At 37.6% G+C, this 21,399-nt stretch overlaps 1 protein-coding gene across 1 annotated transcript in view; it reads left to right on the top strand.

Moving 5' to 3' along the window:
- Positions 1-21,399, top strand: part of MORC1 (MORC family CW-type zinc finger 1) — a 152,681-nt gene that overhangs the window by 31,190 nt on the left and 100,092 nt on the right. The window contains exons 7-10 of the mRNA XM_045500974.1: positions 13,849-13,928; positions 14,654-14,724; positions 16,865-16,929; positions 20,126-20,269. Coding sequence (XP_045356930.1) covers positions 13,849-13,928; positions 14,654-14,724; positions 16,865-16,929; positions 20,126-20,269 — 360 coding nt within the window. The remainder of the gene's footprint in view (positions 1-13,848; positions 13,929-14,653; positions 14,725-16,864; positions 16,930-20,125; positions 20,270-21,399) is intronic.

Here is a 21,399-nt window from a genome sequence, read left to right as displayed (position 1 = left end):
GAGGTGGTATCTCATTGTAGTTATGATTTGTATTTCCCTGATGATGAGTGATATTGAGTATCTTTTCATGTGTCTGTTAGCCTTCTGGATGCCGTCTTTGGAAAAATGTCTGTTCATATCCTCTGCCCATTTCTTCACTGGATTGTTTATTTTTTGGATGTTGAGTTTGGTAAGTTCTTTATAAATTTTGGATACTAACCTTTTATCCAGTATGTCATTTGTAAATATCTTCTCCCATTCCATCAGTTGCCTTTTAGTTTTGTTGATTGTTTCCTTCACTGTGCAGAAGCTTTTTATCTCGATGAGGTCCCAATAGTTCATTTTTGCTTTTGTTTCCTTTGTCTCTGGAGACATCTCTAGTAAGAAGTTGCTGCAGTTCTGGTTGCTTTTGTAATTCTTCTCTGTTTTTTCCTTCTTCTCTCACTCTTTTCCCCTGTGGTTTGATGGTTTTCTTTAGTGTTATGGTTCTTTTCTCTTTCTTCTCTTTGTATCTATGGTAGGTTTTGTTTTATGGTTACCTTAAGGCTCATATATCTTGGCTTATATATGTAGCAGTCTATTTCAAGCTAATGGTCACTTAAGTTTGGATGTATTCTAAAAGTGCTACATTTCTACACCCCTCCCCTCCATGTTTTGTTTAGTGGTTGATGCACTTTTACTATATATTTGCATATACCAATGAGATTTTTTTCTTTCTTTCTTTTTTTTCCCCAAAGAGATTTTTTTCTTATTGTATATTCTTATTTCAAGTTATGGTCTTTACTTTTTTCACTTAACATTTCTTGTAGGCCAGTTTAGTGGTGATGAACTTTTTAAATTTTGCTTGCCTAAGAAACTCTTTATCTCTCCTTCAAGTCAGAATTATAACCTTGCCAGGTATAGTATTCTTGGTTGTAGGTTTTTTCCTTTCAGCACTTTAAATATATCCTGCCATCCCCTTCTGGCCTGCAAAGTTTCTGCTGAAAAATCACCTGATAGCCTTATGGGGTGTCCCTTGTATGTAGATAATTGTTTTTCTCTTGTGGCCTTTAATATTCTTTCTTTATCTTTAAATTTTTCCACTTTAGTTATATGTCTTATTATGAATCTCTTTGGGTTCATCTTGTTTGGGACTCTCTGTAATTTATGGACCCTGGATAAAGGCTTTCTTCCCCAGGTTAGGGATGTTTTCAGCCATTATTTATTCAAATAATATTCTGTCCCTTTCTCTTTTCCTTCTGGGACCCCAGTAATGTCAGTATTAGTATGCTTGATATTGTCCCAGAGGTTTCTTAAATTGTCATAATTTTTTAAAACTCTTTTATTGTTGTTGTTCTGATTGGGTAATTTCCACTATTTTTTCTCTCAGTTTATTGATGCACTCTTCTATATCACCTAATCAGCTGTTGACTTCCCTTAAGTATATTTTTTCATTTCAGTTATTATACTTTTCAGCTCTGATTGGTTCTTTATTATATTTTCTAACTTTCTGTTGAAATTCTCACTGGGTTCCTCTAGTCTTCGAAGTTCAGTGAGCATCTATCTCTGTGATCATTACTTCGAACTCTTGATCAGGTAAGTTACTTATCTCTGTTTCATTAGAGTTTTTTTCCTGGGGTTTTATCTTGTTCTTTCACTTGGAATTTACTCCTTTGTCTCCTCATTTGTTTGACTTTCCGTGCTCATTTCTATGAATTATGTAGAACAGGTCTTGAAGTAGTGACCTTGTGTAGGGGTGTGTCCTTTGAGTAGACTGCATGTGCCTGGTAGCTTTGGAAGGCCAGATGGATGGCGTATGGGCTGGGGTGTGCCATACCAGGGCTGCTTTGGCAGTGTGGTTGGATTAAGCACAGGCTGGGAAGGTCCTAGAGCATGCTGTGTTGGGGCCACCTTCTGAAGATGGTGTGGGACAGGGGCCCAGGACACACTGGTGAGGCTCTAGTAGGCTGGCTAGAGTGCCTGGACCCTGTTCTCATTTGTGCTATCAAGGTGGTGGGGGAAGAATGGTGCTCACTGGTATATTTGACCCTGGAGAGGGTTCTGGCAGTTTCCCACCCATTTAGCAGATTCTCTAGATTAGTGAATGAATTTCCTTCACTTCAAATCTTGTTGCCCTTTAAACAGTTCTTTTTTCACTCTGCCCCATGGTGGGTGAGTCTGTGAATAGGCCTCCCCCCCACCCCTGCCAGTGATATCCCTCTCTACTGTAGGTTACAGTTACCATTGTTACTTGTTCTCCCTTTCTCCTACCCTTCTCTATCGTTTATTGTGCAGAAGCTGTTCAGTCAGTGTCAGTTCTTCAGGAGGAATTGCTTTATATGTAGGTATGCATTCAGTGCATCATGGGAGAAGATGGTCAGGTTCTTCCTACACTGTCATCTTAGACTGCCTTCCTGCTTTACTTTTGATTTCTGATTCTACTGAAGATCATATTTGAAAAGTGAAATATAACATGCCTGAGACTTTCTTTATAAATTTTCTGTTCATTTCCCAATTTGTATCAAAGTGATGCTTCCTTTTCATCAGTCTCATTCTTCTGGGAAGTACCAAGGGTCTCCTGGATCAATCAATATAGCTGATCTTTTCAAATTAAATTGCTTCCATCTTAGTGAGTTTGGGCAAAAAATGTTTTAAGCCAAAGGAAAATGTGGATTTGTCTCTATTTTCTCAGGGAATTCTAGTAAATGGAATTTCATCTATCTAAATTACTGGTATTAAGTGATGACTGTTTCCCATTCTAGCACGTTTTTATTCACCTTTCAAAGTGATATTCTTAGATATATGTTACCAGGAAGTAGATATAATATAAATGCTTATTTTGTTCCCTAAAAGGTAGTTAAGGAGGCTTGTACCTTTGCCAAGTTTCATATGAGGTTCTGATAAACTGTCAAATCTGATACTTGGTATTTACGGTATGGACTGATTTAATCCTTCATAACTTTATCCTTTGGGATTACCCCTCTCTCTGTTTGCCATATTTACTTGCATATGATTTCCCTTAAAGGTTCTCTGGAGGCAAAATTTTTGTGTAAGAAAGTGTACAGTTCCTTCTATGTTATGTCATCCTTAGTGGGTTAGCCTTTTCTTTCTTTCTTTCTTTCTTTCTTTCTTTCTTTCTTTCTTTCTTTCTTTCTTCCTTTCTTTCATTCTTTCTTTCAAGGCATTATAGCTCTCATGGCTGCATCAGTACAAATTAAACACTTGGAATGTCCCTATTTGACCAAAGTAGGGGCATATAAAAGGTATTAAACAGTGATTAAATGCTTTGGCCTCTTGGTCACCCAGAGGTGACCTAAACTTCTAGAAATGAACACTGAAGTATTATTTATAAGAATACATGACTGTACTTTGTGGTTAGTCATTTTCTGTATTTTTGTAGCAAACAGAAAAAAGAATACTGTGGGTAAAATTATAGTTTCTTTAGCTAATTTTATCCCAAGGTCTCTAACAGGTTGAGAAGAGGACTAGATAGGAATTTTTGGTGTCATGTCATTGGTTTCCTTCCTTGGTCATATTCTGTTCATTACTTTTTATCAGTAACTTGTATATAAAATAAACATGTTTGAATTCATGTTTGACCCTGAATTAGGAGGAATCTCTCCCAGTAGGCATAACAGAAACAATATATGAAAGAGTTAAAGTCCAAAAGATAAATGTGGTGTAACTAATGTAACTAAACCTCCGTTTAGGTTTTAAAAATCTATCATGTAAGTATAGACTGGAAAGTGATTTACATGGAAAAAAAAAAGCATAGATGTCTTAATTGATCACAAGCTTAGTATAAGCTGAGAGTGTGACAGAGTTGCTAAGATGTTTATGGAACTTAACAAGATGGTGATGGTACTGATAAACCATATCCTGCTTACACCGTGTCTGGAGAGTGATGTTTGGATGGGGATGCTTTAGGAGGGACATGGATTTACCAGGTTACAGAAAATGACCTGGTAGGGGGTCATTGATGGAATTGAGCATCATTTTATGTAGGAGAGAAAGGCCTTAATGAAAATGTGATAGCCTTGTCATGTGATAGCTGGGAATTCAGAGAGCAGAACTTGGATGGCTGAATAGAAGTAGAAGACAGAGCTAGCTCAGCATGGGAGTGTTAGGCTGTTTTTGCAAGGAAGAGGCACACATTACCTTTTTCCTTTGGCGTTTGGTATAAGGATATTCAGAGAAGTCATGTAATTCACTGCTGACAGCTCAGAGCCTGGTGCCTGTTTCAGATTCTATGCCTCCCTCTCTCTCTGACCCTCCCCCCATTCATGCTCTGTCTCTCTCTGTCTCAAAAATAAATAAACGTTTAAAAAAAAATTTAAAGATCTTCATTCATCATTAAAACTTCTTTGCCATAGACCCCTAACACTGAAAGGAGCCCAAATGATGTGGAATTGGAGTCAACCTGCTTTCTCATTGGAGCAGCAAGGCTCTTTGTAAGTTATTCAGGGACACTAAGTTTATGGTTTGCTATTGAATACTCTGCAATACTATGCTTGTGGGACAGTCTTTTAATTTTCTAGGAATGCTTTGTACCCTCTCGTATCCCACCCACTTAAATAGACTGATAACACTTTAAAAGTATTTCTTTTGTAAACTGTACATCTTATGTGTCCCTTCATGAATTTGTATAATCTGAATTATTTAATCTTTTGTTATACACTGGTAGTCGAAAACAAAATTTGGATCAGCCAAACCTGGATCTGAGTTTTGATTTTGTCATTTACTAGCTGTGGACCTTCGGCAGTACCTTAAGCCTGACACTTCACCACTGTGCAGTGAGAATTCCTCTGCCATTTAGAATTGTTGTGAGGATTAAAATAAAAATATGTTTTTTAAATAGGGTTTTGAATGTTTTTATTTTATTTTTGAGAGAGAAAACAAGCACGGGAGGGGCACAGAGAGAGGGAGACAGAGGATCTGAAGCAGGCTCTATGCTGACAGCAGAGAGCCCATTGTGGGACTCGAACTCACAAACTGTGAGATCATGACCTGAGCCAAAGGCAGACGATTAATGACTGAGTCACCCAGATGCCCCCATAATATGTTTTGTTTTAAACATGAAAATACTCAGCACACTTCTCGACATATTCGCAAATAAACATTATTTACATTATGTACATGTTACTGTACAACTGGATCATGTCAAGTGGACGGAATGACCACCCTACGCAAGGCAGTCTTGTAGGCATTTGGGATTCAGTGCAGCAACAACAGAAGGGTCCTTCCCTCATAAAGCTTATGTTCTAAGTGACTTCCTAATAAAAGTAACCATCTGTTATTTCTCAGTTCCTATAGGTCAGAAATTGGGAGAGTGGTTCTGTGGGGTGCTTTTATCTTGGGATCCCTCATGAAGTTGCCAAGAGATTTTGCCTGGGGTTGCTAGAGGCTTGGTGGGAGCTGGAGGCTACACTTCCAAGGTGGCTGACTTCACATGGCTGGCAGCTTGGTTCCTCTTTATAGGGACCACTGCACTGGGCATCTTGAGTGCTTTCATGGCACAGGAAATGGCTTCTACCAGAGGGAGCAATTCAGGAAAACAAAGTAGAAACTGCAGTCTTTTAGAACCTGGTCTCAAAAGTCACATGCCCTCATTTCTGCCATGCTTTTTTGGTCACACGGGTCAGCCTGGATTCAATGTGGGAGGGCACTGCACAAAGGCACAGATACCAGGGGGGAGTAACTCTGTCAGAGGACATCTTGGAGGGTGGGCACCACAGTAAGTCATGAAAGAATTTTATGGGAAGACATTTCCAGGAAGAGAGGAGAGTAAGTGTAAAGACAGGCTAAAAGGGCGAGCATGGCTCGAGCACAGTGATTAGGAAGAGGTGAGGTAGATGTGGGCAGATGCTGTAGGGTCTTGAGCAACGTGACAAGAAGTGGTTGTATTGAGAATATAAAGAGTTTTGAGAAAAGAGCATTACTTGATTTATGCTTTTAAAAGATGATTCTGGCTGCTGAGTGGGGAATTGATTTTATATGGGGCAAGAAAGGAGGAAGGGAGATGAGTTAGGATACCATTACTGTATTCCAGGTGAGAAATTACTGTGGCCTGGGCTGGAGTGGTGAGTATCATTCAGTTTATAGATCTAATATAAAGACAGAGCCACCAAGACTTCCTGATGGCTTGGATGTGGAGTGGAGAGGAACTTAGGAGCCATGAATGCCTTCTAAGTCTTTTGCCTGAGCAAAATCTTAAGAATGATAGGGAAGATACAGGGTAGAGGTTAGGAGTGATGGCCAATGGAGCTATTTCTACTCATTCTGGTTGTACTAAGTGTGAGTGGTCTACCTGACATCCAGGTCTAGCTATTGACATTATACTGGCCAGAAAATTTTTGATCATGCCTCATTACATGTTTTGATGAATAATTAAGGACTATAACTATTTTATAGTATGAATAAACCAGGTAAAGTCTCATAATTTAAAAAGAATAATTATGTTTGTGGATACTGCAACATGGTTATAGTTCATAATTGGGGGCTAATTTTATCTGCATAAGTAAGTTTGGAACTGTAGTTTTCTTTACTTGTAGTCTGTTTTTTTTCCCGAATTTTAAATTTAAAATACTATATATTAGCCAAAATGTTTTGTACAAATTGTACATGTCAGTATTAAATGCCAATGAAAGTTTAAATTTCTGAAGGTGGTTATGATCGAAATAATCACTCAGAATGCTTTATTTATAGCAATGCTCTATACTTCTGCAACATAAAATCTTAAAATTTACTCTGTTTTTTCATATTTTTATTTCTCTTGAGGGTGAGGAGTTCTTTTTTGCTCTTAAAAATATAAAACTAGGGGCACCTGGGTGGCTCAGTCGGTTAAGCGGCCGACTTCGGCCCAGGTCGTGATCTCGCGGTCTGTGAGTTTGAGCCCTGCGTCAGGCTCTGTGCTGACAGCTCAGAGCCTGGAGCCTGTTTCAGATTCTGTGTCTCCCTGTCTCTGGCCCTCCTCCGTTCATGCTCTGTCTCTCTCTGTCTCAAAAATAAATAAAAACGTTAAAAAAAATTTTTTAAATGTAAAACTAATAAAAATTCAAATAATACAGAGTTAGATATTGGAAAAAATCAAGTAACTAAAATCCCCCTTTACCACGTGTCATTCACTGTGTGCTCTAGCAATCCGTAATATCCCTAAATGGGAACCTCTGCTAGAAGTTCAATAAATATTCTTCCAGATTGTCTTATGCACAGTGAATTCACATACATACATGTGTGCTCACACACACATTTATACTTTTTTAAAACATAAAATTTAGGGGTACCTGGGTGGCTCAGTTGGTTAAATTTCCAACTCTTGATTTCTGCTCAGGTCATGATCTCGCAGTTTGTGAGTTCAAGCCCTGTGTCTGGCTCTGCGTTGACAGCATGGAGCCTGCTTGGGATTCTATCTCTCTCTCTGCCCCTCCCCGACTGGCACTGTCTGTCTCTATCAAAATAAATAAATAAACTTTAAAGAAAAAACATAAAATTTATACGCAACTTGCTCTTTTCACTTACAAATTATCTCTTGAAGATCTTTCTCTGTCATCATTAAATATTTTATCCAGTACTTTATTTAACTGTTTATTGATATATATTCAAGATTTTTGGAGTTTTTATTGTTAGAGTGCTAAAGTTTTATTGTTACAGGACATGTTTGGTCATCATTTGACAGATGTATTTTTTTTTTAATATATGAAATTTATTGTCAAATTGGTTTCCATACAACACCCAGTGCTCATCCCAAAAGGTACCCTCCTCAATACCCATCACCCACCCTCCCCTCCTTCCCACCCCCCATCAACCCTCAGTTTGTTCTCAGTTTTTAACAGTCTCTTATGCTTTGGCTCTCTCCCACTCTAACCTCTTTTTTTTTTTTTTTTTTTCCTTCCCCTCCCCCATGGGTTTCTGTTAAGTTTCTCAGGATCCACATAAGAGTGAAACCATATGGTACCTGTCTTTCTCTGTATGGCTTATTTCACTTAGCATCACACTCTCCAGTTCCACCCACGTTTCTACAAAAGGCCATATTTCATTCTTTCTCATTGCCACGTAGTATTCCATTGTGTATATAAACCACAATTTCTTTATCCATTCATCAGTTGATGGACATTTAGGCTCTTTCCATAATTTGGCTATTGTTGAGAGTGCTGCTATGAACATTGGGGTACAAGTGCCCCTATGCATCAGTATTCCTGTATCCCTTGGATAAATTCCTAGCAGTGCTATTGCTGGGTCATAGGGTAGGTCTATTTTTAATTTTCTGAGGAACCTCCACACTGCTTTCCAGAGTGGCTGCACCAATTTGCATTCCCACCAACAGTGCAAGAGGGTTCCCGTTTCTCCACATCCTCTCCAGCATCTATAGTCTCCTGATTTGTTCATTTTGGCCACTCTGACTGGCATGAGGTGATATCTGAGTGTGGTTTTGATTTGTATTTCCCTGATAAGGAGCGACGTTGAACATCTTTTCATGTGCCCATTGGCCATCCGGATGTCTTCTTTAGAGAAGTGTCTATTCATGTTTTCTGCCCATTTCTTCACTGGGTTATTTGTTTTTCGGGTGTGGAGTTTGGTGAGCTCTTTATAGATTTTGGATACTAGCCCTTTGTCCGATATGTCATTTGCAAATATCTTTTCCCATTCCGTTGGTTGCCTTTTAGTTTTGTTGGTTGTTTCCTTTGCTGTGCAGAAGTTTTTTATCTTCATAAGGTCCCAGTAATTCACTTTTGCTTTTAATTCCCTTGCCTTTGGGGATGTGTCGAGTAAGAGATTGCTGCGGCTGAGGTCAGAGAGGTCTTTTCCTGCTTTCTCCTCTAAGGTTTTGATGGTTTCCTGTCTCACATTCAGGTCCTTTATCCATTTTGAGTTTATTTTTGTGAATGGTGTGAGAAAGTGGTCTAGTTTCAACCTTCTGCATGTTGCTGTCCAGTTCTCCCAGCACCATTTGTTAAAGAGACTGTCTTTTTTCCATTGGATGTTCTTTCCTGCTTTGTCAAAGATGAGTTGGCCATACGTTTGTGGGTCTAGTTCTGGGGTTTCTATTCTATTCCATTGGTCTATGTGTCTGTTTTTGTGCCAATACCATGCTGTCTTGATGATGACAGCTTTGTAGTAGAGGCTAAAGTCTGGGATTGTGATGCCTCCTGCTTTGGTCTTCTTCAAAATTCCTTTGGCTATTCGGGGCCTTTTGTGGTTCCATATGAATTTTAGGATGGCTTGTTCTAGTTTCGAGAAGAATGCTGGTGCAATTTTGATTGGGATTGCATTGAATGTGTAGATAGCTTTGGGTAGTATTGACATTTTGACAATATTTATTCTTCCAATCCATGAGCAGGGAATGTCTTTCCATTTCTTTAAATCTTCTTCAATTACCTTCATAAGCTTTCTATAGTTTTCAGCATACAGATCTTTTACATCTTGGGTTAGATTTATCCCTAGGTATTTTATGCTTCTTGGTGCAATTGTGAATGGGATCAGTTTCTTTATTTGTCTTTCTGTTGCTTCATTGTTAGTGTATAAGAATGCAACTGATTTCTGTACATTGATTTTGTATCCTGCAACTTTGCTGAATTCATGTATCAGTTCTAGCAGACTTTTGGTGGAGTCTATCGGATTTTCCATGTATAATATCATGTCATGACAGATGTATATTTATGCTAATATGCCATTATTTCTGTAGAACAGACACAGAAGTAAATTTCTGAGTCAGAAGATAGGAACACAACTAATTTTGATGGGCACACCATTAATTTACCCCCTGAGAAGTAGACCCAATTTATTTTCACGCCCTTTTGTCTGGTTCCATATCTACACTTGTTATTAATAGTATTTTCTGTTTTCATTTTTACCATTCTAAGGAGCAAAACTTTTATACTGTTTTAGTTTTCATTTTCCTCAATAGTTTTCTTTTTTCTTTTAGAAAGGTTTTATTTTTAAGTAATTTCTACACCCAGTGTGGGGCTCGAACTTACAACCCCAAGACCAAGAGTTGCACGCTCTACTGACTGAGCCAGCCGGCTGCCTCTCAATACTTTTCATTGACTTTATGTTTTCTCAGCTCCTTTAGAAGAAAATATTCAATAAATTGTTTTATGTAGAAAGTGAACATAAAATATTTGAATGCAGTCATTGGAAAAAACCAGAGAGGTAGAAAGTGAAACGTGTGAGGAAGAGTGAAGGCCTAAAATGTGGCAAAACAAGGTGGTATAGAGAGAAGGCAGAAACAGTGTGGAGGTGAAGGCTGTGGGCTAGGGTTGTGGGCAGAAGTGTAAAATAAAAGTAAAGTTTAGGAGATGGGTTTGGAAAAAATTCTAACCACTGTGAAACTGAAGGCCCAGTCCTGGAGGGAACACCATGCCCCTGCCATCAGTTGCAAGGAGGGAGGAGCTGACAGCCAGAGGGGCTCTCTTCCTTATCCTCCAAGGGATACATTACTCTGGGTTTTAAAGGAATTTTTTTTTAAGTTTATTTGTTTATTTTGAGAGAGAGACAGCATGAGTGGGGGAGGGACAGAGAGAGAGAGAGAGACAGACAGAGAATCCCAAGCAGGCACCTTGCTGCCAGCACAGAGCCTGACGCAGGGGCTTGAACTCACGAAACCATGAGATCATGACCTTAGCCCAAACCAAGAGTTGGATGTTTGACCAACTGAGCCACTCAGGTGCCCCTTAAAGGCATTTTTATCTGCAAGAGTCTACCAGTAGGAAAAATTAGAAGTGTCTGGCCGAGGTAGAATTCCAGTTAAGGATGAGGATTTGACTGAAAATTGTTTCCTTTATAGGAATGGGCAGATTCATCACACTGAACTTGCACAAGAATATATATTTCATTGTTAGCTTTTTGTAATTGTTATGTACAGTTGTAAAATTTAAATTATGAAAGTATGCAGATCATCTGAGATATTTCAGATCATCTGGGACCAGGTTGTCTCAGTGACACAAACTGCAAACAGAGCACATGTTGTTTTGGTCTTTGTTGTTTAAAATTGAGCACTAATGCATAGTTGGCATTCTTTTGTGCCACTTTTACTTTCTAGGTATAAGCATGAAGCATGGAGTCTGTGAAATGCTATAAAATATGACCTATAAAATAGTTTAATTCATATCATCTTTAAAGGATCACTTTATTGTTCAGCTTCTCCTTAATTTCACTTTAGTTTAAAAAAAGTGACTTCAAATGAATGATTCAAACCAGATTAAGTATGTGATTAATATGTGATTTTTAAAAAACAAATGGCAATTCCAGTATATAGAGACCCAGTAATTTTTTTTGCTTTAAAACTTAGGTTTTGCTGTTGTCTAAATGTCTTAGAGACTGATTTGAAATACACCTAGGTTATGACTTAATAATGTTCATTGTGAAAGAAAATCAAGGGAAAAAACTGAGAATTACCTGACTTTAGATTTTATGGATGTTCCTCTCTTGGAAGTTATTGGAGTTATAGTTAGTCAACTATAATCTCATTGGTAAATGAACATTAAAGTTAGCAATAAAGAGACAAAGTTAGTTATTATAACAAACTATTCGTGAAACCATAGAAGTAGATGAATATAGGATGACATTTATTTTCAAATAATTTTTTAATTATTAAGTTTTAAATAATTTTTAGTTATTTTCAGTGTTTTAAAAATAATTTTAAATAATTTTAAAGTTTATTTATTTTGAGAGAGAGCACGAGCAGGGAAGGGGCAGAGAGAGAGGGAGAGAGAGAAGAACCCCAAGCAAGCTCCGCGCTGTCAGCACAGAGCCTGATGTGGGGCTCCATCTCACAACAGTAAGATCATGACCTGAGCTGAAATCAAGAGTCAGGCACTTACCTAACTAAGCCACCCAGATGCCCCTGGTTATTTTTTAACAGTAAGTCTTTTCAGGGAGATAACTGGACAAGCTTGTATAAATCCTTCAGAGTCTTAAGAGAACAAAAAATTATCTAGTTACTTATTTCTTCATTCCCAGTGTATTTTCCCTCTAGAGCCTACATTGAGGGAGCAAGTACTTAATATAATATTAATAGATAATATTAGACAATAATAGTAGTAAACATTTATCCCAAACTAGCATTGACTAAATTCTTTAGCTCTATCGATACCTTTAGTTCTCATGACAACCGTGTGAGATAGATACCCCTGTTACCATCCCCACTTATAGACAGGAATTGGAATCACAGAAAATGAAATAATGTGCCCAGTGCTACACTACTAAGGGACACAGATAGGACTTTAACTCAGACAGGATGGGATCTGGGTAGTCCAATTCTTTTTTTTTTTTCTTTTTAATGTTTATTTATTTATTTTGAGAGAGAGAGAGAGAGAGAGAGAGAGAGAGAGATCTAGCGGGGGAGGGCAGAGAGAGAGGGAGACAGAATCCCAAGGAGGCTCAGTGTGGAGCCCGATGTGGGGCTTGAACCCATGAACCATGAGATCATGACCTGAACCGAAATCAAGAGCCAGATGCTTAACTAACTGAGTCACCCAGATGCCCCCAGGTAGTCCAATTCTTAATGCTTAATCATGGTGTTCTGTCTTGAGTGTATTTGTACTGCATTTGTGGAGATAATGGAAGAGAGTCTTAAAATATAAACAGACTTCAGCTAACAGACATTTAAACTATGTGTGACTTGTTTGTATAGTGATGAATTTGCATTACCGTACACATTATTTGAAAGTCAGAAGATATAAATGCAATTCTAGATCAAGTTATCATTCAAAAGCCATTGCTTATTAGCATAGATTCCAGGGATTGGTAAACATTTTCTATAAAGGGCCTGATAGTAAATATGTGATCACATTCCATCTCTTTTGTATATTCTTATTTTTCCTTTAAAAATAGAAAAATCATTCTTAGGTCTCAGGCTGTGCCAAAAGCAAGCTGCTGGCCCACTTTGGCCTATGGGCCATATTTTGCTTATCCCTGGTATCGACTCAGGGGCATATAGGTTTAGACTTTCCCTCTGCTTGAGAAAATGCCTGCCTGAGGATATTTTGGCTTTCAGGGATACCTGTAGTTCTCTACCCACCTCTTGCTGAACATTTGATGCCTTTCTAAACACAGAAGGTATCAGAGAATGGTGACCACTTGAGTCCACAGGGGTATAAGGCAAAAGTTACAGAATGAGATGTACAGAGCTTTGAGCATTCTGAAATCCAACATTGTGGAATTTTTTCTCAGGATGATGATTTAAGCTACTATGAAAAATCCTGACTTTAAGGAATCCTCTGTAACAGATATACATAGTTTCATATGCATTCAGTGAACCTCTATTCCAGAGGGCTTTCCTCACCTCTACTTTGCTCTGACTGAGTTTATGGAGATAAATATATATTTATCTATCTATTTATTTGTTTATTCCTTTTCCTTGATTGTTCTAGAGTTCTCACTAAACAACAGGTTTTGAAAACAAGCTTCTTGAGCAATAAAGTGGAAAATATGTTTTGGTAGTTTGAAATGGTAATGTATGTTTCTGAGCATTTTAGTTAGAGATAGTTGTTTTGAGACTAGGAGAACTGGTTTATCCAGTGTCAGTGACCTGAGTAAGAGGGTTATGTATATTAGCTCGAAATTTTGGTAATGGAGCAGTTGCATAGAAATTTTTCTTTTTAAGAAAATGATCCCATTTTATATGTATAAATGAACATTTGTATGGGCAGAAATTCTGTTATCTCTCTCCTGAAGTTCCCTTCCAAAAGCAAAATTGCCAAGTATTGAAAGGCAAGGAATTTCTTCCTAGGTATAGAGTTTGCTGATTGACTAGTTGGATGCAACTTACTGTGTGAAGCTTTCTTCATAATTATGTATATCTGGAGTGTATATTCTTTCTAAAGAATATTCTTTAAGTATTATGTACCTTAAAATGATAACCTGACTTGATCAGTTCTTTTTTCTTTTCAGAAAGTATCTGTATGTCACGTCTTCTTTTAAAGGAGCATTTAAAAGTGAAGTTGAAAAGGCAGAAGAAGCAGTAAAGATTGGTATGTAATTATCTATGTCCTACATCTCATTGTTGTTCATTCACTCAGCCAACATTAATTGTACCTTTATTCTGAGATATATACTGTTATAGTGTTGTAGGAATGACCACAATTAATCGAACTCCTGCCTCTAAGGAGCTTCATAACACATTTTTTCTGTCTCTGGCTTTGTTGAATTATGACATATTAATTAAAGGTATGTTATTATATTTTTACTTATTATTATTTAATTTCTATTATTCCAAATACACACTTGGAACTAAATTGATATATATTAGAAACTCTGGTTGGCATGATGCCGAGTTAGATCATTTTCGAGACTAGCCTTATACCCACTTTAAGAAGGAATGTTCTACACATTCATTCCGCCCCCCCCACCCCCCCAAAGAGGACAAAGCCATATTTTTCCAGCGATCCAAAAGCAAGGAGTAACTTTAGTCTATATTTCACAGATTGTAGAGAGTTTTTAGTCAGCCGAACAGTCATAACTCTTTAATTTGTAGGTATATAGTTATGCCCTGTCAATTATAATGTCTAAGAGGAAGCCCATTGTGTCTACCTGCACCGAGAATGTGTGAAAGCTGTGGAAAGAACATAGGATTTTCTGAGATTATTATTTGGAAGCCATTCCCACTGGTCCTGGTCATAATGTATATACACACTGCTCACTTAAAATTGATTAAAAGAACTTTCTGATGTTGTAATTATCTTGCTTCTGCTTCCAGCTGAACGTGTATTGAAACAAGCACAAATCACAGTAAACCAGCCTGACAGAACTTCTTTGTCTTCTGCCAAGGTATGACATATAGTCCTCCTAAATGGCCAAGTGTCATTTGCTTTTTCCTGTACACAGTTGTCTCTTATCATTTACTTCCTAAACTGATAAACACAGACAAGCTCCGAAGCTTAAGTTGATTTTAACCCAGGTAAACAGAGCAGAGGCATGCAGAGAAAGGAGAGGGTACTCAGCGGTGAGAGAAGGCTGAGTCTGAGCAAAGATGAGCAACGTGGGGTGAATTTGGAACAGTGGGGAAGAGCACTGCAGCTCATTTCTTTAAAGTGAAAAGAAAAGTAATACGAGAAAGAGAGAAAATAATGAAAAACTAGCAGAAAAAAGCAGCCCATCAAGTTTCCTTGAAAATATCTTTTCAAATTATTGCTCCCTATGCACCTGAATAAATGGGAAATGCAAGGAGAAGACTAATAAGCCATCCTTTTTTCTGGTGCTAGGAATTATGTGCTATAATTATGAATATTAATAACTACTTCCAGCTTACAAAGCTTTTTTCTTATGAGTTGCTCCACATAGTTCATAAACATTTTCTATAATCCTTGCAATGCACCCATGAGTAAGATAGGTTATAAAGAACTATTATTATTAATTATAATGCATGGCAACCAAGAAGAAGAATATTGCTTCAGGACATGTAGGTTTGTTTTTACCAAAAATGCGGTGCAAAGCTTTCTACCAGGGTAAATTATGAAGCAGCATTTTATTTACTTGCATATAAAAGGATAAATAGGTATATGGAGAAAAAAAATGCTTTACTTCACTTTTCCTTCATTCTCTTCTTCAGACTCAGTGTAGGAATCCTTTCCGTGATTCGCCCTTAAACTTTCAAGGACCAGGGCTGAGTTTGATAAAGAGCTCTCTCATATCAAATGATCATGAATAGGGAATGAAATCAAAGAGTAGCACGTGATAATGTCCCAAAGCTACCTATGGCCTTCCCAAAATTCTCTTACTTTTTTCTTTTCACTTATTATTTTAAAGTAAATGTAGACCTATCTTACTGTTATTGATTTTTAAAGAAAGGTTTAAGCTTTTTTTTATTTTGTCTCAAAGAAATCAATTTCCTTGGCTTTATGTATTTGAGAAACAAGAGAAGCAGATGCTTTTTAATGGGTCAGGACCTTTCTTTCTTCTTGCCTTAGGCTTACCTCTCATTGCCTCTTTGCGCTCTGAGCGCATTGACAGGAGTGGGGGGGAGGGGGGATGTCTTTGACCATCTTGCTTTGTTGCTGGGCAAAGAGAGCAAAGCAGAATGACCTTGGCTTTTGACCTCTTAAATTCCTCTAGGCAGTTGAGTGGTTGAATTTGAAGTGAAATACTTACAAATCAGTTACCATTTGCTTTTACTTTAAAGTCAGTGAAAATAATGTTCAGTCAGTGGTATATTCACCAAATGAGATACCCATCTTTTACATCAGGTAGATGGAGCACATTAAAAATCTGTTATTATTTGTGAAATTATAATAATGCATTATTTCTTTTCTGCCTGGTTAGAGTTAGTGTACTAGAGATAGGGCAGTGAATGAGCCAGTATATCAAATTAAGAGAAGACAAGAAAGACAGGTAGGCATTGGTATTCAGGTACTCTGAAAGGGAGAAAGCCTAGGGATGGGATATCCTATAAAGGGAAAAGCTTGGGGAGTATCAAGGGTATCTGGAACTTGATAATAAAGAAGATGTTTTCTTATGGTGACTGACAAAAATTTTTAATAACTTTTTTTTTTCTGAAAGATGCCACAGTACTTGATCATATGATTTAGCATTTTGTTGTTGTTGTTGTTGTTGTTGTTCTCACAAGCAAAAGTCAGAGTCTAGGTACATGGAATGACTTTTCCAAGCTTTTGTATAGTTTGTGTGAAAGCCAGTGTGACATTACAGGGAGAAATAGCTCTTTAAAAGACAGAGAACATTGGATTATGTGCAAAAAGGGAACCATGGGCCAGGAGTTGGTGTGTCCCCCTAGCTATTAGAATGGAATCATTTATCAAGTATTTATTGTCTACCATTATACAATTGCATTAGGCAATGTGACCTATCACTGTTACCCTTGTGAAACATTTGGGTAATGGGATAATAAATATCAGCTCAGCTTTCATTAATTTAATAGAATTATGTTCTCTCCTAACCAAATGTACTTCTCCAGGATGTATTACAGAAAGCTTTGGAAGATGTTGAAGCAAAGCGTACGATTCTTAAAGTGAAACAGAGGTAAGATGTAAGATTTTCTGTTTGCCAGAATCCTTTGCACTCTGATAAAGCAAATTCTGATTTCTGAGGAGGCAGATTTGGTGGTTAATGTGATAACTTCTCTTTCTCAGCCTATGACATCTTATTATATTAAGTGTAATATGGTCAAAATCCCCCAACCGCAAAATCAATGAAGGTATTTATAAAATATATATTTGCATGCATACATATGTTTACATAATATTAAAACTTCTGAATACAGGGTGAAAAATTAGCTCAGTGTCCTGTTGAAGAAGTGAACTCTGCACAGAGGATCAGCTGACAACTTTACTTTTTTTTTGTCCTTTGGCAGACACAGCCCTCTGGAGGGTTGGTTCTGGTTTCTTCTCTCTTCTAGTACTTGCATAAAATTTAAAATGTTTAGAAAATGTTTCAAATACATGTACCACATATATAGTTAAGATACAAATAGCAACCCTAAATTACAAAACCATTATTTACATTTGGAAGGTTGACTTGGTCTCCAGCTTGGGTATTAAACAAGTTAAACTGAGAATAATCAGAGTTGTCTGGGTAAGGTCAGTCTTTGAAAACTGGGATAACTTTGAGAAACCAATTTTTAGGGAAGCCTTACTAGTTTCCAGAATTATTGTTTGTGAACTATGAAGTGCTATATAACCATAACTTTCCTCAAACCCAAATTTGAAGTGTTAACTATGCATTTATCAAAATAAGTACTAAATAAATCCATAGAAATCTATATTAAAAAACGAGGTCCTCTGGGGCGCCTGGGTGGCTCAGTCGGTTGAGCGGCCGACTTCAGCTCAGGTCATGATCTCACAGCTGGTGAGTTCGAGCCCCGCATCGGGCTCTGTGCTGACAGCTCAGAGCCTGGAGCCTGCTTTCGATTCTGTGCCTCCCTCTCTGTCTCTCTGCTCCTCCCCCACTCATGCTCTCTCTCTCTCTCTCTCTCTCTCTCTCTCTCTCAAAAATAAATAAACATTTAAAAAAAAATTAAAAAAAAAACAACGTCCTCTATTTTTTTTAAGTTTTTATTTAAATTCTAGTTAACGTACAGTGTAACATGAGTTTCAGGTGTACAATAGAGTGATTCAACAGCTCCATTCAACACCTGGTGCTCATCACAACAGGTGCACTCCTGAATCTATTTTACCCATTCCCTCACCCTCTTCACCCCTGGTAACCTTAGTTTGTTCTCTATAGTTAAGAGTCTGTTTCTTCTTGGATGGTCCCTTTCTTTCTTTTTTTCATTGCTCATTTGTTTTGTTTCTTAAATGCCACATATGAATCAAAGAATATGCTATTTGTCTTTCTCTGAGTGACTTATTTCACTTAACATTATACTCTTGCTTCATCCATGTCATTGTAAATGACAATATTTCATTATATGTATATAAGGAATATATATGTGTGTGTATACACACACACACACACACACACACACACATATATATGGAATACTTCTTTCTCCACTCATCAGTCCATTTGACTTAGGCTATTTCTATAGCAAAGCCTTCTTTAAAGTCTTGAGAAAGAAAACTCTGGTTGATGAATTGTTTGTAGTTACATTTGTATGTATGAAGGGTGATCGACCTATATTTTATTAATAATAATGCCAGCTAGTTGGCATGAACTTTTTTTTATAGCAAAATGCTTTTATTACAAATTTGAAGACAATCAGCATGCCATTTACTGTTGCAGAGTGATGCTGTCATATTCTGCAACATCCTGTTTTGGGGTCCCTTACATAGTCAGTATTCTTTTTTGTTGAAGAGTAAGGATTTAATATTGAGTACACATTTTTCAACGTTTATTTATTTTGGGGACAGAGAGAGAGCATGAATGGGGGAGGGGCAGAGAGAGAGGGAGACACAGAATCGGAAACAGGCTCCAGGCTCTGAGCCATCAGCCCAGAGCCCGACGCGGGGCTCGAACTCACGGACCGCGAGATCGTGACCTGGCTGAAGTCGGACGCTTAACCGACTGCGCCACCCAGGCGCCCCTGAGTACACATTTTTGAGAAAAAATGTGATTTGTATGTATTGAACCCAGCAAGTATGTGCTTTTAAAATGTATATGTTAATCCCAGTCAATAATTCTCTCATAAAGTCTAATGTGCCCTATATTATGTCCATGTAGAAGGTCTAATTAGGACTTTTTCTTTGTCCTTTAATGATAGATGTATTTAGCCAGTCCAGTAAGCATATTATGTCAGTTACAGTGGCACGTAGTTATAATTTGAAAAGAAAAAGCTGTGTTTGTGGAATGAGACCTACAAGATGGGTGGAGGGGAAGAATTATATTTGGTACCATTCTCGGTAGGAAAGGAAAATAACATTGGTGAGGCACCTAATCTGTTCCAGGTTTATACTTGACATTATTTTTTCTAGTCCTCCTGACATCCCAAATGGCTAGGTAGGTATTCTTCCCATTTTTCAGATGAGACAGGAAGTTGAAGTGACTCATCCATAGTCACACAGCTGTTACAGAGATGAGTTTGTTTTTGAAGCCAAGCCTGTCTTTCCAGTTCTTATATTCAGGTGTTTTTCATAGCTCCAAGCAGCTTCCTGTTACTATGGTTGTTTCTATCATATCCTGCTATGTCTCAATTTCTGCTTTTACACTTTTAATAGAAAAGTCACATAAAACATAATATTGCAAGACAGAGTAAGAAAAACAGGAGCTCATGTCTGTTGCCCTTGTAAACTTGGCTTTATTAACTTTGATTTTGGAGAAAGAGAAAGCTAAAGAGTATTTTTTGGCATAGTCCAATCTATATAGGATATTTAGAGGCTTGAGGACATGTTGAAAGTTAGAAATCACATCCAGGGTAAAAAATACTGAAATTTTAAAATAGTCAAATCATCATTTTTTAAAAATGTTGCGTGTTCCTATTAGTCCACTTAACATTTCACAAATCTTTTGGCGTTTTCTAGTTCTTGTAAATTTAAGTTGGCAAAACTGTTTTTTAATCTAGGAATGCTTGTGTTTGACTGGTATGGCCATCATGTTTATGCAAAATACTTGGCTACACAAAGATTTTGAGTGTACCCACTAGGTTTTGCAAAATACCTGGGTATTTTACATTTAGTTCCTTTGAGGTTTACCTTCTCAGTTTAATTATTAGCAGTTTGTAAACTATATATTTCTATCTAATAAAAACCTTTTTTTAAAACTTTTCTAAATATAATGCTAGAGAATTAAAAAAAGCAAGGACTCTCTGCCTGTTCTTTGGAGTGAACATAGAAAATCGAAGCCAAGCTGGGATGTTCATTTACAGTAATAACCGCCTGATCAAAATGCATGAGAAAGTGGGCCCACAGTTGAAACTGAAGTCCTTGTAAGTATATTTTTGTTTTCAGAGGCATAGGCAGGATGAGGGAGGTTGCGGTAAGATTCTGTCTTTGGAGTTAGATGAGTGATTAATCATAATGGGAGCAGGTGTCCTGTCCTCCGTTCACCCTTCCCATCAATGCGCAGGCATTAATATGCCTAATTTATAATATTGGCACAACTATATGCCTGCTTGAAGGAAAAGCACACTTGGGAAATTTTTCTAATACATTTCCTGAGAAACTGGATGTTTTACCATTTCTTGAACCATCTCCTCAGGTTAGGATTTTAATATTTTACCGATGTAAAAATAATAGAAGCATAATAAAGAAATTTTAGGAAAGAAAAATCCATAGTCTTATAAAGCAACCCTGTTAACATTTTGTGCAACCTTTATGTATATGAGTTCTTGGCAGTTACCTGCTTGAGCGTGTATTACTAACCCTCTCTAACCTATTTGGATTCCAGAGTAATACGTTCTGGTGCTTTCCTGATGGTCCAAAACTCCATGTGCTGCTTTCATGAATTATGTAGACAGTCAGACAGGGTAATTGTGACCAGTAAAATGGATCAGGGGTCAAACGGAATTCTTGTGATTAATAGAATGGCTCAGGGGACCATTTTTCATCTTATTTCTCACTCTCTAGGAATTAGCAGTTCATTCATTTGTTCATTCAACAAACACTTGAACTGCAGTGTCATGTGCCAGGCACTGTACTAAGCTCTGCACACAAGATGGTGAAGACCTGCTACCCTTTGGCAAAGAACTTATAGTCCAGTGAAAGGAACAAGTATATAAATACATATTTTTCATATTATGTGGCAACAGTAAGAATGATCTTTAAAAAAATTAGTTTATTCTCTTGCTTAAAACACCAATGGATATAGAATAGAACTGGTTACCATGGTCTTCCAGTGATCTGGCCTCTGCCTGGCCCTGTGATGGCCCACCTGTACCCACCCTTTCACTACATTCTCCTCGCACCAGCCAGCTTCCAGTGTATCACATATCCTAAGCTCACTCCTGTCTTATAGCCTTGGTTCTTGAACCTTCTGTCCTCAGATCTCCTTACTGCTGGTCTGGGTGTGTTAGTTAGGCACTTAACTAAAGTCCCCTCCACAGGAAGGTCTTCCTGC

Source organism: Leopardus geoffroyi, chromosome C2, assembly GCF_018350155.1.
Source record: "Leopardus geoffroyi isolate Oge1 chromosome C2, O.geoffroyi_Oge1_pat1.0, whole genome shotgun sequence".
Taxonomy (NCBI): Eukaryota; Metazoa; Chordata; class Mammalia; order Carnivora; family Felidae; genus Leopardus; species Leopardus geoffroyi.
This window is presented reverse-complemented; position numbering and strand designations above follow the sequence as displayed.